General features: G+C 39.3%; 1 protein-coding gene across 2 annotated transcripts in view; it reads right to left on the reverse strand.

The window, feature by feature from the left end:
* Positions 1–161: 161 nt before the first annotated feature.
* Rnf212b (ring finger protein 212B) overlaps positions 162–17,810 on the reverse strand; it is a 44,088-nt gene continuing 26,439 nt past the window's right edge. The window contains exons 5-14 of one of the 2 annotated variants that reach the window (XM_051195713.1): positions 15,646–15,741; positions 14,515–14,543; positions 12,732–12,778; positions 12,480–12,522; positions 12,228–12,288; positions 7,007–7,046; positions 6,235–6,329; positions 4,958–5,019; positions 1,136–1,213; positions 162–242 (exon numbers count right to left, since the gene is read on the reverse strand). In XM_051195713.1, coding sequence (XP_051051670.1) covers positions 1,183–1,213; positions 4,958–5,019; positions 6,235–6,329; positions 7,007–7,046; positions 12,228–12,288; positions 12,480–12,522; positions 12,732–12,778; positions 14,515–14,543; positions 15,646–15,741 — 504 coding nt within the window. In that variant the 3' untranslated portion in view covers positions 162–242; positions 1,136–1,182. The remainder of the gene's footprint in view (positions 243–1,135; positions 1,214–4,957; positions 5,020–6,234; positions 6,330–7,006; positions 7,047–12,227; positions 12,289–12,479; positions 12,523–12,731; positions 12,779–14,514; positions 14,544–15,645; positions 15,742–17,810) is intronic. The other variant, XM_051195712.1, reaches the window with a different exon arrangement.

Raw genomic sequence — 17,810 nt, forward strand, 5'->3', positions numbered from 1 at the left:
GTTTGACACCCTAATTTCAAGCCCCAGCACACTTTAAAATTATTTTTGATTTAGTCTATTTTTATTATTGAATGATTCAGGACACATTTTATTATATAAATAAAAATAGAAAACTAGAGGACAGTAAGTCAGCATCTGTCAGCATATGCATGGTTCACAGCAGTCAGATGATAAGATTTATTGATGCTTCAGTAGTGATAGCAGGCTGTTAACTCCACTTGCTCATTCCATGGTTCTAGAACCTGCAAGAGTTGCAGTAGCCATAAGAGTATCCTCTTTTATGATATTTTTTCCTCTTCATTATCTACATACTTTAGTAAGCTGGAAATCTATTCTACCTATTGTTCTGACAAAAGAAAATCAAAACATTTCCTAACAACTGAATGTAGAACAACGGGTAAGAAGTATAATGAATTAGGGTGAGGAACAGTTGTTGCTTATTAACACTGGTAAAAGGAAAGCAAAGTCCAACACTAAAAAGTGAAGTTCAGAAATGAACCAGGATAAGTATATTATCCAGTCTCTCTACCCCAAAGCATGAGGTCAAAGATTTCTGAAACTTTAAACTGGGGGAATGAAAGGTGGTACTTATGAGGCAGAGATAATTATTTTCCTGAAGCCCAGTGTAAAAGCTTTCTTGTGCTTTGATAAAAGACTGAGCCAATGAGATGGTTTAGATGGCCACCAAGCCCAGGAAAGACCTGGTGGAAAGAACTGACTACCACAAGTTGTCCTCTGACTCCCAACAGGTACAAACACAAAATAAATTTAATAAAAAATTTCAAGGGCCTGGAGAGATGGCTAAGTAGTTAATAAGCATGCTTTGTGCTTGTCAAGAAGGCCCGAGCTGGGTTTCCCAGCAGCCATTTTAGTCAGCTCACAAACTGCCTATATGTAACTCTAGTTCTAGGGCTTCCAAAAGCTTGTGTATCACAGGCATTCATATGCAAGTGGTATATACACACACACACTTTTAAAAACGTTTTAAATGTTATGGAGAGAAAAATATAAAATTCAAGAGAACAAGCTGCAGAATGACACCAAGAAACAACAGGTATACATTTTCCAAGCCTATATCCCTTAGTGGGTACTTGGACATTGAAGTCCTTCCTTGAGCATTATGCATAGATCAAACCTGCAAAAGAGATGTCTATCTGGAAATGCTCCATCCTTCTCTCCTGGCTAATCCCATCTGCCTCTGTTGGTAGAACGTCTGCAGTAGAGAACATATTTGCATGTTATGACAAAACAGACAATAAAACAGACAATTAGGGGTGTTTCCAACCATCAAAGTTAGTGGAACAAAACCAACTGTAATGGCTTCCCCATAGTGTCTCACTGTATAATGACTAACTTCCAAAATTTTGTTTTTGAGACAGGGTCTCACTATCCCTATTTGCCTACAGCTTGTCTATGTAGATCAGGCTAGCCTTGAACTCAGAGATCTGCCTGCTGGTTTCCCAAGTGCAGATATTAAAAGTGTGTGCCAGTATGCCCAGTCCAAACTATGATCTGATACATCCTGTGTGATGAAGGCTTTGTTGCTACTTAAGAAACTAGAGTATTTCAGTGTTTTGTGATTATAATGTCAAATATATGAGAAACTTTAGGAAGATAGGAACATTTAACTATGATATTACCAGGGAGGCAGAGAGCTTACACCTCTAGGGATGTGGTACTTTTTCAGTAATTATTTTTAACTTCTTCTTATTTTATTTTTTAAATTTTATGTTTGTGGGTGTTTTGCTGCATGCATGTCTGTGCACCTGTGCACAAAGAAGAGGGCATCAGAGATCCCCGGAGACTGGAATTAAAGGGTTCTGATCCAACATGTGTGTGTGATCTACCATGTGGGTGCTAGGAATCCAAACCAGGGTCTTCTGAACAAGCAGCCAGTACTTTTAAATGTTGAATCATCTCTCTAGTCCTAATAGGTTTTGTTTTAAAGGGCATATTAGAATAATAAACCCATCATCCAACATAAAAAACAAAAAGCAATAAAAAAAAAAAAAAACAACTCATGGCCAATATTTTATTCATACATTCTATTGCCTCTTTCTACTAAATTATACTAAAGCAAAATCTAGAAACGATTTAATGTCCTGTCTTAGGGTTCCTATTGCTATGACAAGACACCATGACCACTGCAACTCTATTATAAGGAAAACATTTAATTGGAGTGGCTTGCTTATAGTTTCAGAGGTTCAGTCCATTATCATCATGGCTGGGAACAAGGTGGGATGCATGAAAATGTTGTGCTGCCTACTATTTAGGCTTGCAGGGAATAGGAAGTCAACTGTCACTCTGAGGGAAGCTTGAGCAAAAGAAACCTCAAAACCCACTGACACAGTGACACACTTCCTAATAGTGCCACTTGCTTTGGGGGTCATTTCCTTTCAGAGCACCACACTTCCTATTCATAATTTTTTTTTACATTTACATGTGTATGTATACATATTTACTTGTATGTATGTGTAAATACAGAGTCATCAGACCTAAAATACTCCTTGGTATTTAAAGTTTTTTAATAGTTTGGGGCATAGTGTTGGACACCTTTAATTTCAGCACTCAGGAAGCAGAAGCAGGCATATTTCTTTGAGTTTGAGGCCAGCCTGATCTACATAGTGAGTTCTAGACCAGCCAGGGCTATAAATAAGACCCAGTTCCAGAAAAAGAAATTCTTTAATAGTGCCCACCAGAGTCAGATTCCTCAAGTATCTCACAGAGGCAAGTTTTTTGTTTTTGTTTTTGAGACAGGCTCAGGCTAGCCTCCAAACTTATTATGTAGCTTAGTATGATCTTGAACTCCTGATCCTCCTGCCTTGACTTCTCAAGTGCTGGGATAACAGGCGTGTACCACTACATCCAATTATAAATGTATTTCTAACAGGATTCAACTTGGGGCTACATATTTAAAGGTCTCTTGTATTTCCTTATAGGTTAATCTCTATTTGTAAGGTTCTATGAGAGGGATGCTGTTTCTTCTGTGTTGCTTCTTACAGGTCAAACCCCAGGCTTTTGTTTTTTTGTTTCTTGTTGTTTTGAGACAGTTTTAGGTATTTCAGTCTGGCCTTTAGCTCCTAATTTTCCTACTTCTATATCCCAAATGCTGGGATCACAGGTAATATCTAAAAAAGAAAAGAAAAACAGCAGCAGCAACAACAACAACAAAACCCTTTCTTCCTGTCCCCTTTCTCTCCATTGAAACATGGGCCTTGAGCTTGACATGTGGGCAAGGATGCCTTTGAACTTCTGGTCCATTCCTGAGTGTATATACCTAGTTTTATGAAGTACAGTGGACTAAACCCAGGGCTTTGTGTATGCTGGGTATGTACTCTACCAACCCAACTGAGCTACAACCACAGACCTTTTTTTCCCCTTGACTTAAAAAACAATTTATGGGAGCTGGAGAGATGGCTCAGAGGTTAAGAGCACTGGCTGCTCTACCAGAGGTCTTGAGTTCAATTCCCAGCAACCACATGGTGGCTCACAACCATCTATAACGAGATTTGATGGCCTCTTCTGGCATGCAGACACATGTAGGAAAAATACTATATTCAAAATAAATAATCTTAAAAAAAATTTACACACGAAGAAATTGGTTTCACTGTTAGACTTCAATTTCTTTTTATTCTCGTTTTATGGATAGCACCTAAGGACTTGTATATGCCAGGGAAGCACACTTATCATTGGCCTATCTATTCTTTTATATAAGACAGGGTCTCTCTAGCCAACTTGGCCTGGAACTTACTGTGTAATTCAAGATGGCCTCAAAGTTGTGATCCTCCCATTTCATCTGAAATCCTAGGATGTAAGTACCCAGCTAAGTTTCATTTTTCAGACAGGGTTTTTACTAAGGCCTGAAACTCATGCTATGGCACAGGCTGTCTTTGAACTTGTGATTCTCCTTGCCCCAATTTCTGAGTAGCTGAGATAGCAGACTTTTGCCACTAGGCCCTACTTAAATTTTGATTTCTTACAGATAAAATAAAGGGCATCTGGGGGTGGGGTGGAAAGATGGCTTAGTGATTAAGAGTACTGGTTGCTCTTCCAGAAGTCCTGAGTTCAGTTCCCAGCAACCACATGGTGGCTCATAACCATCTATAGTGGAATCTGATGTCCTTTTCTGGCATAAAGGTATACATGCAGATAGAGTACTCCTATACATAAAATAAATAAATCTTTAAAAAAGTTTAAAAAAGGTATCTTGGATTATAGAAATAAATCTTACTAGGCAGGGATGGATTATTCCTTGGTTCATGAGAAACTTTCAGAGAAAATAGCCTCAAAAAAAAAAGTCAAAACCCAAGACCCAAAAGTGGAATTAAAAGGCAAAACTGAAATTACTACTTAATGGATCTCTTTACAAACTTCTACCACACCTTTTTCCTTTTGTTGTTTGAATTAGGATTAGTTCCATAACACTCTTCCTTGTTCACCCCAAAGATACATTCCATTGAAAAGGTATTTTCACTGTCAGGGCTGATGGTGCAGGTCTGTAATCACAACTGTTTGGAATCACTCAATGTCAATGCAGGAATATTGTAAATGCACAGCTAGCCTGGGTAACTCACTATGATCTGACTTAAAATGAAAAAGGTCTGGGGATACAGATGACTAGGAAAGTACCTGCCTACAATGCAAAAGGTACCCAGTACTCAAGGCAAATCAAAAACTTTGTTGTGCAACTACTGGAAATGTCAGTATGCTTTTGGCCAAGACCACTGTCTTGTGACTTAATTTTAGAAAACACCAAATCAGCAAACTGGTTTGTAAAAATCTGTCAGTAAGATAGCATCGTGGAAACTGAGACCATCCTGAAAACACCCATTTATCACAGTGACACCTGTGTCACTCACCATTGGTTACCTTCTACCAACCTAAGCCTCAGCCTTTAGTGTGAAGGCCTAACTTGAAGAGTTCTACGCATATACAAGTTTGGCTAGCTAGACATCACCTGTAGGACTGGAAGTTGGAAACCAGGAAGATTCTCTGGTGTGGCTCTGCTCTCCCTCTGACCTAAAGGACAGGACAGAATTATGACAGATAACTTACTTGGGAAATTTCTCAGTCATGTTACTTGTGGACCACAATATCTAGTGAGTACTTAAAGACTGCTACTTGGGAAGGGAAAAACTATTAAGTAGCTTGGCACAGTGGTGTATGCTTGTAAATCTAATATCTATAATATCAAGGCAGAAGAATCATGAGTTTGAGAACAACCTGGCCATAGACAGTTCAAAGCCAGCCTGGACTACATTGGAAGACGTGTGTGTGTGTGTGTGTGTGTGTGTGTGTGTGTGTGTGTTCGCGCGCGCGTGTGCATGTGTGTTTAAAGTACATACTTATAATCCTATAATCCCAGCCTTGAGAGAGTAGCTTCAGTTACAAAGGGAACCCAGGCCAGCCTGGGCTAATGAAAGAAATCTTGTCTGAAATCAATTAGCTAAGCACTTTGAGAATGGACAATCACCTCAATTTTCTTTCCCATTCCAACACAGTTATATACGGTAGCATGAGGGCAAAACAGTTTGAGGCTGGAGTTGAACAGGAAGTGGAAAGAGGCAGTATAAAAATGTGAGTGAGCTACTGAAGAGGACAGCAGGGCTGCTAACAGCAGCAATTTAAAAACACTGGCTTTTGCAACCTTTGGAACTGAACTCCCAGCATGTTCACTGTGGGATCTAAAAATCCACAGTTTAATGTTTTACATTTCATATTTGTGTATGTGCTCACACATGCACACAAATCAGCACACACATACATGGGAGCCATGGTGCACATGTAAATGTCAGAGGACAACTTTGAGGAGTTTGTTATTTTGCCTTCCACCATACAATTCCCACACCTGTGAGGTCTAGGGATCAAACGCATGTCACCAGACTTGGCATAAGCCTTTACCTAAAGAGCCCTCTTAGTAAATCTCAACATGGGATGTCCAAAAAAAAAAAAAAGTTTTTGGTAAACCTGGATCTCACTGATGGTTGAAAGCTACCTGACCTGCACAAGACCCTGTCTCAGGAAACATAATTTGTGGTTAGGATACATAGTAAGGTCCGTCCTGGTCCTGGGTTTCATCCCTAGTTTCAGAGGAACATGGAGGAAGGAGCCAGCTTAATCACACAGTAGGCCAACTTGTATATATCAGGATTCGACTGATGACAGGCATATACTCATCAGGCAGAATTCAGACCTTTCTCTCATTGAAAAGGAAACTTGAGAACATTAACTTACCAGAATTGTTGGGAGTGAGGATTCCTGTGTGGCCTGAGTCCCCACTGAGGAATGTTCTAAAAGAGATCCCCTGTCCAGAGGAAGCAGATGAAGGTCTAAGGAATGGAAATAAAAGCATCAATAAAGCTAGAATTACACCATCCCAATTGTAATCCCAGAGGTGGAGATCCACAGAGGCAGGAGGATTGAAGCAAGTTCAAGACCAGGCTGGTCTATATAGCGAGTTCCAGGACAGCCAGGGTTATAGACCAAGACACTATGGCAAAAACTAATCAACCAACATAACAAAGGTAAACACAACAGAGGAAAGATGAAAGTAGAAGAATATATAAAGAGTAAGCCTTTCAGTCAGAGAAGAGAGAAAACCCTGTCTACAACTGAGAAGACAATAACTTGACTGCCTCTTATACACAGTACTCTATCTTCTCATATATTGTGGACTGTGAATGACAGTAGTATAGGCCATCAGACAAGGAACCCTCGGAATGTTGGCCTAGAAAAAGGAAAAAAGGCACTAGGCATAGTTGTGCTCGCCTATGACCCCAGAACTTAGAAGGCAGAGGAAGGGAGGATCAGGAGTTCAAGGGTAGCCTCAGCTACATAGTGAGTTTGAGGCCAACCTGAGCTACATGAGACCCTGCCTCAAACACACACACACACACACACACACACACACACACACACACACACACACACAGAGAGAGAGTGAGAGAGAGAGAGAGAGAGAGAGAGAGAGAGAGACAGAGACAGAGAGAAGTGCAATGTTACTTACCTGTAAGAGAGGCTATGAGTTGAAGCTGGTGAAGGGGTTTCTAGAAAGCATAAATATGAGCCAGTGAGAAAATTTAGAATGGATTCAGAGGTTAGTGTAAAAGAAATGGGGTCAAAGTTTTTTTTTTGTTTTTTTTTTTTTTTTGTATACATTTTAGGGTTAGGGCAAATGGTAAATGAAAAGGCTCATAAGTCACTTAGTACCTCACAAAGGTACTCTTTTGAGTGTGGAGGACAGGGCCCAACACTCCCTTGAAGTGCTTTAATATGTCTGTGCTTTCTTTGACTTTCCCTTTAAGATGGTAATGAAAAGTATAGCTAAAGACAAGAGTTATGAAATTGTCTAGGGGGAGCATCAGTGAAAAGAAAGTGATACAGTGCTCTAAAAATGATCCCCAGCATCCAAGGCAAGAAGAAAGTTTGCAAAATCAGAATATCAATGCAGAGCTCCTAAAATTATAAAGATCTGGAGGTAATCTGGAAAATGTACATTAATAAAAACAAGAAACTGTGAATGTGAGTAGAAGCAGTTAACATCATAACCTTTCAACCATACTCATATCTCTTCCAGCTTCATGGTAGCTTTGAAAACCAACAGGCCATAATCATGATGAAAAACAGGTTTGATAGTCACTAGAGGGGAGGATGGAGTTAGAGTTCTTCAAAGCTGCCATCTCTGTTTATGTGTTGCACAGCATAGTTGTGCATATGTATGCACATGTATGTGGAGGTCAGAAATTAATGTCATATGTTTTCTATTGCTCTATACACTTCCTATTTATTAATTTAGTTTTTGCTTTTTAAGACAGAGTTTCTCTGTGCAGTCCTATCCTGGAACTCACTCTGTAGACCAGGCCTGCCTCAAACTCACAGAGATCTGCCTGCCTCTGCCTCCTGACAATTTTTTTTAAATGTTTTTCAAGACAAGATTTTTTATATAGCCTTAGCAACACCACTGCCCCATTGTTCTGCACACTTTTTAAAACAAGGTCTCACTATATAGCCCTGGCTGATCTAGAGCTCAAGGGTTCCACCTCTCCTGCCTGCTGTGTGCTACAATTAAAGGTGTGTGCCACCACACCTAGCCAGTACCTAATTTTTTTTAAAGGCCTATTTTCAATTACGTATCTATGTGCATGTGAATACAGGTGCCCAAGGCATGGGATCCCCCAGAGTTGGAGTTATACGTAGTTGTAAGCTGCAGGCCTGATGTGGGTGCTGGGAATAGAACTCAGGTCCTCTGCAAGAGCAATATGAGCTTTTAACCACTGCACCACCTTTCCAGCCCTAGTACCTTATATTTTTGAGACAGTCTCTTCTACGGAATCTGAGCTCATTAGTTTTGTTTGTCTGGATAGCCAACCAGCACTCCAGGAAATCTGTCTCTACTTCCCAGTGCTGAGATTACAGACACATGCCACTGTATCTGGATTTTACTTGGGTGCTGGAAATTCAAAGTCAAGTACTCATGCTTTGCCCAGCAGGCACCTGACCAACTAAGCCATAAATCCTCAGACCCTTAAAGCTGCAATTTTAGACAACTGTCATTATTGTAACTTTGGTTTACTGGAAGACCTCACATGCCACAGGTCTTTGGTTTTCTGGGAGTTAGAACTAAAGGTCATCAGGTGTTGGAGCTCAGAGCTCACCACATATCAGCCTCTTCCCCAGGAGTGTTTGCTGAAAACAATGGGATACTTGCTTTGGCTGCTTGAGAAGACAGACTTAAAGACATAAAGGAAATGGAGGAATGAGATGTCTGTTGGGACTCTTAGATATTCCAACACATGCCCAGCATCTAGGCCCAGGACTGTGCACAAGTGCAGGAAGCAGCTGGAAAGGCCTAAGCTCTTACCTTGAAACAACTTCAAGGGTATACAATAGGGAGGTCTCCAGGAACAGTTAACAGTTAGATGACTGAATGCTGAAAGTGTGCAAATTATGTGGCATACAAAGAAAAGATTATGGCCCATATTAAAAAAAAAAAAAAGTAAATGGCTGGGCAGTGGTGATGCACACCTTTAATCCTAGCACTTAGGAGGCAGGTGAATCTCTGTGAGTTCCAGGCCAGTCTGGTCTACAAAGCAAGTTCCAGAACAGCAAGGGCTACAAGAGAAACCCTGTCTCAAAAAAAAAAAAAAAAAAAAAAAAAAAAAACCAAAACCAAAAAGAAATTATAATATTTGCTTTGCTATACAAACCCAAGGGTCTGAATGACTGGGTTTAATCCAGAGAACTCTTGGGAGAGGAGAGAACTGACTCCCAAAGTTGTCCTCTGGCTGCCACATGTGTGCTTAAGCACTGGAGCTCTTGCTTCCCACACCCTTCCTCATACAATAATAATATTAACATGCTAAAAGAAATGGTGTTTCATGAAATCAAGAAAGAAAACTGTATAAAAAAGAACCAGCAGGAGCTGGGGGTGGTGGTAAATGGCTCAGTTGGTAAAGTAAACCTGAGCATGGCATTGCAGTGTGAGCCTGAAACCCCAGCACTGGATGAGTACATTCCAGGACAGCCAGAGCTATGCAGAGAAATCATGCCTCAAAACAAACAAACAAACAAACAAAAAACCCAAAACCAAAGACAAAACAAACAAAAAGCAAAGCTGGCAGAGTGTTCAATACCATTTAACTTAAAAACAAAAACTATACAAAAACTCTTTGAGAGTTCCCTATATTTTGCTTGTTATCATAACAGCCAATGATTGATTGAACTTGTACTGATCCCTCAGTCTCAGTTTCCAGTGCTGTAATTATAGGTATGTGCCACCATGTCTATCACATGCTGGAGATCAAGTCAGGGCTTCACGAACCCTGTGCGAGCACTCTACCAACTGAGCTACATGCCCTCTCCCTGGCAAGAGATCTTAAAAACACCAAGAAGAAGCCACTCCTCACAAATAACACTCAGCAAGATTGGCATACCAGCTACCAGAGTGCACTAAAAAAGTTCCCAAAGATTATCAACCAGAAATTTATATGCAATACTACTATCTTTCAAAACTGAAAGAGAAATTAAGATATTCCTACACAAACAAAAATTTAGACACTGTTCTTATCACTCTCAAACTTGCCTTATAAGAAATACTAAATTTCAGTCTTTCAGGCTGAAATGAAAGGATACTAATTAGTAATTCAAATACAGAAAGATAATTATATAGGCAAATACAACAAAAGACAGTTTAAGTGCAATTTTCTTGGTAACACCTCCATAAGATTTAAAATACAACTTAAATTAAGACAATAATTTAAAATTTGTGTTGCTGAGTATATTAATTCAACAAAAGTATGACATTTAGTATAGTATTGATGTTAAATGTGGTATAAATTTAAACCAGGTTTTAAAAAATTTGTTTGTTGTAATCTCAAACAGTTTTGAATATACTAAAAGAAATAACAAAGGAGTTAAAGTGCTACACTAGAATTTATCAATGCTATATTAGAATAAATTTAACCCAAAGGAAGGAGTAACAAAGGAATTAATGAAGAAAAAGGATCTGACATATATAAAAGAAATAGCAAAATGGCAGTTCTTTCATATCAGCAGTTACACTGACTATAAATGTATTAAAGTTTCCAATTAAAAGGCAGAAAAATCAGGGCCAATGCTGCTCAAGTCTGGTAACTCAGATTCAATCATCAGAACCCACCTAAAGTGGAAGGAGAGAACCAACTCCACAACGCTTTTTTCTGATATCCACATGTGTGTCATGGTTTGGTATGCATGCATATGTACACATTCTAAGTTAAAAGAAAAAATTCACAGAAAATCTAAACAGGCTGGGGTTATAACTCAGTAGTAGTATGTTTGCCTAGTGTATATCTGATCTCCAGCACTGACTGAAAAAAAGGGGGGGAAAGAAGGAAGGAAAGAAGGAAAAGAATGTGTCTGTGTCTCAGTGGGAGTATGCTTGAGGCCCCTGACTCAATCCCAAACCCACATACACACAACATAGTCCATGCAGAAAGCAAACAAGAAAAGCGAGGTGGCTGTACTAGTAACAGACAAAACAGAATTTAAGAAAAATTGTTACTAGAACAAAGCCCATATTTTTACCTTAAACACACAGTGAAAAGCCAAACACCTTTCAGGTTTGCAATGGATATGTTCTGGGATGGTGAGATGGCTGAACAGATAAAGAGTGGGCTGCTCAAGCTTCATGACCTGAGTTTAAGCTCTGGAACCCACATAGAGGTGGAAGAAGAGAACTGGCTCCATGCAACTTTCCCATTGACCTCCATATGAGTGCCATGACAGCAAATGTAGAAATAAGTTGCCATCATTACAAAAGAAACTGACATTTGGTTAACTTTTCTTTTAGACTTAATATCTACTGCCATCTTGTGGCAGTTTTGAAAACACAACTCGGTTAAATTTTTCTGATCAGAGGTTTTCTTTTCTTTTTGAAGATGTGTGTGTGTGTGTGTGTGTGTGTACATGCCATGGTAGGTACACAAGTGAAGGCCAGAAGACAAGTTTTTAGTTGGTTCTCTCCTTCTACCTTTATATGTGTTTGGGGATCAAACTCGGGTTAACAGGCTTTTACTCGTTAAGGTTTCCAATGACTATCCCTCCATTTTCTCACTATCTGTTTCAGAACAGAAATACCATTACTTGAAATCTGTAATACATGTTTGTGTACCTAGAATAGTTTTTCAGAGAAAAGTAAAACGGCATTATATTATTGTTCATAGAACACATATTGTGCATAGAAATTTCTAGTATCTGGCCAGAATATGCCAGCTTCAGATACCTTCCCCTACCCTCTCTCACCAGTGTAAGAGTCTCTGGGAGTGCTCCTTTCTTGCAGGCCTCTGTTCCCCTGACAGAAAAATAATGACCATGAATTACTATGCCCTGGTTCTCTACATTCCCAATTCCCAACTGTTTCCCTATAACCACTCATCACACATATATTGTTCTCCCAGGTCGTGCATACTGCTCTTAAGATCTGTGCTTTATTACTTCCCAACTGAACATGACAAATACTGTGCATTAAATTTTTGAAAGCTTACATTATAGTCACTCCTCTTGACTCCGTGTCATTTTTTAGTGTTTAGAAATATTTCCGCATGACATAAAAAGATTTTTAAACAGTTTTTATTAATTTAGATTTTACATTCCAATCCTAGTTAAAATTTAAGATGTTTGATTTACAGCCTTGCTTTCATTAATCACTAGAAACCTCAATATAGAAAAATAATTTGACTATTACTTACCTGTTCCACATTACCAAAGCCAGGCATTGTATAAGGGATAGACTCCATAGAAGAAGAACGACTATATAAAATGAGACAAAACAAGAATGCAAACAAAACAAAAACAAACAAAACAAAAACAAATACAAAAAAACTGGTGTCAAATTTGACATGGCAGTAATTCTCTTCAGTACCACTTAAGCTACCTCATTCATCTTCCAACTTTGTCAACAGTTTTAATGTTAATAATAGACTATAGACTTTTCTACTCACCTGACCACTTGGCTGCTATGCTGGGAACTTGGGCGTGGAGCAACTGCAAAAGCATAGTGTAGAAAAAAATTGCCATTAGCCTTGTCTGGCTAATTTGTTTTGGGTAGTTATCTGGTTATATCATGTTTTTCACACTATCTGTAAGATTAGCAAAATCATATTATAGTCTCTGGGAAAGAAACAACAACTTCCATATGAGGAAAAGATATTTATTTGTCTCACACAAGTAGCTGGAAAGAATTGTTTTTTCACCTGATTGTGATGGGGAAGTAATGCCCACTGGTCGAGGTGTGGTTAATCTACAAGGAAACAAAAGAAAGGGCTGCTCTGATCTCATTTAGCAGAAGGAAAGTCACATTAGATAGTCAGTCACTGACTATAGCCAACAGTAGTTTTGAGGCTCAAGAGATGGCTCAGTGGTTAAGAGCAGGCACTGCTCTTGCAGAGGATTTCAGTTCATTTCTGAGCATCTATATCTGGCTGCTCACAACTGCCTTTTACTCTAGCCCTAGGGGATCTAATGCTCTCTTCTGGCTTCTGTGGGCGCGCGCACATGCGCGCGCACGCACATACACACACACACACACACACACACACACACAATTAAAAATAAAATCTCCTTTGAAAGGCATGGGAAGATGGAAAAAGAAAGAACAAAACAGTAGCTTCTCTAAGCACAGAATACTTACTCCCTGGTAGTAGAAGCATCATCCCAACATAAGAATCCACATTCCCATCCTGAGGTCTCTTTACTCTCCAATTCCCCAGGGGAACCTTCCTTCATTTCTCTCTCCTTCAGAATGTAACTCTGTAGTCTTTTCTTTCTTCCCTCCTGTAGCATCTTACCAAATACTCACAAACTTATATATACTGATTCATTCATCTTTTTAGCCATCCAGCCATTTAGCCATCCATTCAACAAACATTTATATAATATGTCCATGTCCTATGCCTTGAGATTGAATCAATTAGCTATGAGAGAGTGAAAGGCTGCTGAGAGAAGATAAGAATCAGTACCAGAGAAAACCTAGGGATAGAATGCTTGCTTACCAAGGCTGAAGATTTAATATTTCAGCACCACAAAGAAAAAGAACCCAGCACAACAATATTTATATATTATAATGGATATATAAAATACAGAAATTTAAAAGAAGACTAAGTAGTAACTTCTGTGACTGCAGTGTTGTCTTTTGAATGTATTCACTATTAAAAATATTTAGTAGCACAGACATCATTAATTAGAAAGACTTGGTGTTGTGCACCCAGTACTTAAATAGATAAGCAGTAGGCACTGAATAAATGAATAGTTACTGAATGAACAAAGACCAACTCCATTTGAAACAGTCATTACAGAAGAAGTGACACATGTTAGATTTTTGAAGTATTAGCAGGAATTCATAAGACAATAGCCAAAGGTGAGCATTACAATCAAGATTTCAAAACCAGCCTGGGTAACTCAGTGAGACTGTTTCAAAACGGTTAGTAAAATGGGGATCAGAAGGAGGGCTGGGTGAGGGGGCATGCTGTCACACATCTTTAATTCCAGCACTCAGGAAGCAGAAGCAGTAGGCTCTCTGTGAGTTCCAGGCCAGTCAGAGCTACACAGTGAGATCCTCCTTTCATTAAAAAAAAAAAAAAAAAAAAAAAAAAAAAAGGATGGGGGAAGGAGGGATCTCTTAAGCACACTAGCTAGCTTAGTACTAGTAAAGTACTCAAAAGATCTTAGCCCCCAGTACCACAAAAATGAATCAAAAAAAGATTTCACTTCTGTCAGAGAATCAGAAAAGGAAAAGATAAATTTATCAACCATTTTATCCATCTTGGAGCCCACACAAGTAGAAGTTGAGAAAAACCAGCCAAAAGCTTCCCACCATAAGAAAATGGTTAAGGATTAAAGAGAGGGAAATTAGATGTACCCTAAGTTGATCACTATACACTGCACACATGTATGACACACATCATCACACAACTGAGTATGTCTTGAAGAACAAATCAGAAAATTTCAAGGTAGAGGTCTAGTGTGGTAAAAACTGACCTGCTTCCGTAGTAGCAGCTTGGAGATCCCTGTAGGTGAAAACATAGACATGAGGGAAGCTACAGGTAAAGGCTATAATAAATGGCTGTCAGTCTTACATTAATTTATCTGCAAGCTTCCGAAGCTAAGGCTGCCAACAGGAGGACAAAAAAAGTATTTCCTTAGAAAATTACTAGCTTTGAGAGAATAAAATTTTAGTTTGTTTTTATAAGAGCATACTGAAGAGCTAGTTATGTGGCACATACCTATAATCTCAGCACTAAGGAATTGGAGGCAGGAGGCTCAGGAGTTCCAGACAAGCCTTGAGTATATGAAGAGTTCAAAGTCAGGTCCAGTGAGATGGCTCAGTAGGTAAAAATGTTTGCTGTCCAAACCTGACCTGCTTTTGATCCCTCATTCCCATGATGGAAAGAGAGAACTGACTCCCTAGAGTTACCCTGTGACTGCCACCTGCACACACACATTACATATCATACATCTTACATACATTAATGTACATACACACTAACAACAATAATAATAAATAAAAGTTTTGATTCTATTTATGAGTACAAAGCCTGGGCTATTTTAGAATCAGTCTCTAACAAAACAGAAAAAGCAAACAAGGAAAGGGTCTTGGGGCATCTTGGCCTTCTTTAAGAGAAATATTAAGTTAAAATATGTTTTTTGATAAGAGCTTCTTATCAGTTATAGCAAGACTCACTGACATTTCAGAATGGGTCAAAAATATTGATGCTCTCAACTCTCCAAGGTCTTCTGTACCCTTATTCATTTACTACAGTGTAACTATTGTACAAACATTGTGAGCTTGCTGGGAAGCACTGTTTTATATAGCCAGCTAGAAAGATGGACAAGGTGGGAGATAAAATAGTAGTAAAGAGAACCTATTTCAGCTGGGCACAGTGGCATGGGTGGTAGTCTTCACACAAGGAGATTGGGGCAGAAGGGTCCTAAATTCAAAGCCAGCCTGGACTATAATGGCAAGTTCAAGGCTAACATAAACTACACAGTGAGACCCCTGGGGATCAAGCTCAGCAATAAAGCATTTATTTAGCATGTGGAAAGCCCTGAGTTTGACTGATGCCTAGAAACACCAAACCAAAACAAGTAAATGAAATCTATTTTATTCACCTTTAGGATGGCTAGAAATTTCTTCAGTTCTCCATTCTCCTTTCTCAAGACTGATAGCTCTCTAGGCAAAAGATGGAAACAATCAGGTCCAGATCGCTAGGATAAAAATTATTACTATTATCAACATCTTAGTTAATGTTTACTTAGAGGTGTTTGCAGACATACAAGGAACTTCCATCTGGGGTCTGGTGGTTCAGGGAGGTGGCAGGTTTTGATGATGAAAACAAGTGAGCAACAAAGTGTTTAATACTGCTCTGAATTGTAGCTTATAGAATTAACCAATGAATGTGATATGCTGGGTTGTCAACTTAGTAGCAACTTGATGGGAGAACACATAAATATATACATTTTCTTCATGCAAAGAATTTATTTAAAGCTGCTATTTAAACAGAAGTGTGTACACAAATATTTGTAATGACATTCTTCATAAAATTCAAAGTGTTAAAACCTAAATTGACACAAAGTAATAATCATATTGTCATATTTGAAAAAAAAAGAAAACAAGTGAAAATAAGCAGTCACTTGGTATGACTTTAAAGGGTTTTTACATAGAATTCCATTTCTTCTTCATACATACTCTTGAACGATTGGTATCTAAAGGTCCCAACAACTGAGCCTTTGAGATGGCTCAGTGGGGAAATGTGGCGATATTTTGCTTATGATCTAACAAATAAAGTTTGCCTGGAGATCATAGTGCAAAGCTAGCCACACTAGTTAGCCATAGAGGCCATGCAGTAGTGGCACACACCTTTAATCCCAGCAGCCACACTAGCTAGCTATACAAACTGGGCGGTGGTGGTGCACACCTTTAATCGAAATCCTCAGGAGACAGGGGCAGGTGGATCTCTTTGAGTTAACGGCCACGGGGGGCCTCTCATATATGAGAGTGAATCAGTGGAAAAGAAGAACAGAGCTCACACCTTTAATCCCAGCACTAGGGAGGTGGAGACAGGAGTGATATGGCTGGACAGAGAGATGACTATCAGGTGGGAGAAGACAGGAACTCACTACAGTCTCAGTGAGTCTGAGCAGCAGTGCAGTTGGAAACAGTCTGTGGTTCAGGGCTCCACCCTTTGGTCTGAGCACTGGTAGAGGTGAGGACTCTAGAGGCTGGCTGCTTTGCTTTTTGATCTTCAGCTTTAACCCCATTATCTATCTCTGGGTTTTTAATTTTTGTGCTACAGGGAGACGCCTTGCTATATCATATCTGATGACTTGAGTTCAATTCCCTGAACCCACACATCAGAAGGAGAAAACTAACTCTTGTAAGTTGTCATCTGATCTGGAATACATGTAGAGGTCAGAGGACAACAGAAATGTATAAATAAGCATTAAAGAAAAATTTTAAGTTTCCAACAAGGATTCTATCTTAGCTTTAGATAGCTTTAGATCTCCAATACCCCCCTCCAAAGAAACAGTGTTTTCAGTGTGAGTTAGCTATATCACTGAAGAAATAATTTTTAATATAATGAATAAGAAGAGAAAAGCTAAAAGGTGAAGACGGTTCTTGGAGTGAAGAAAAAATTAAGAGACCAAGGAGAACAACCAAAAACTTGTACCTGACTCTTTTGAGTTTGTCTTGTTTTTTAATTATTTTTATTTTATGTGCATTGGTGTTGGGTCCCCTGTTGTGAGCTGCCATGTGGGTACTGGGAATTAAACCCAGGTTCTCTGGAAGAGTAGCCAGGCTCTTAGCGCATACACACACACACACACACACACACACACACACACACACACACACCTCTATTTCTCTCTCTCTCTTTCTTTTTTGTCTTTTCAGACAAAAGTTTCTTTTTTTTTGAGTTTTTTAAAAATAAATTTTTATTTAAATTAAAAACAATCTTATTTTACATACCAACACCAGTTCCCTCTCCCTCCCGTCCTCCCATGCCCCACACCAGAATCTTTCATCCCACCCCCCCATCCACTCCCCAGAGAGGGTGAGGCCTCCCATGAGGGGATCATCAAAGTCTGTCACTTCATTTGGAGCAGGACCCAGCCCCCCCCCCCCCCACTGTGTATCTAGGCTGAGAGAGTATCCCTCCCGAAGTCCATTTGAGCACTAGGGATAAATACTGGTTGCACTGCCAGAGGCCCCATAGACTTCCCAGGCCTTCTAACTGACACTCATGTTCAGGGGACCTGGTTTGGTCCTAAGCTGG

Source organism: Phodopus roborovskii, unplaced genomic scaffold (assembly GCF_943737965.1).
Source record: "Phodopus roborovskii unplaced genomic scaffold, PHOROB, whole genome shotgun sequence".
Lineage (NCBI taxonomy): Eukaryota > Metazoa > Chordata > Mammalia > Rodentia > Cricetidae > Phodopus > Phodopus roborovskii.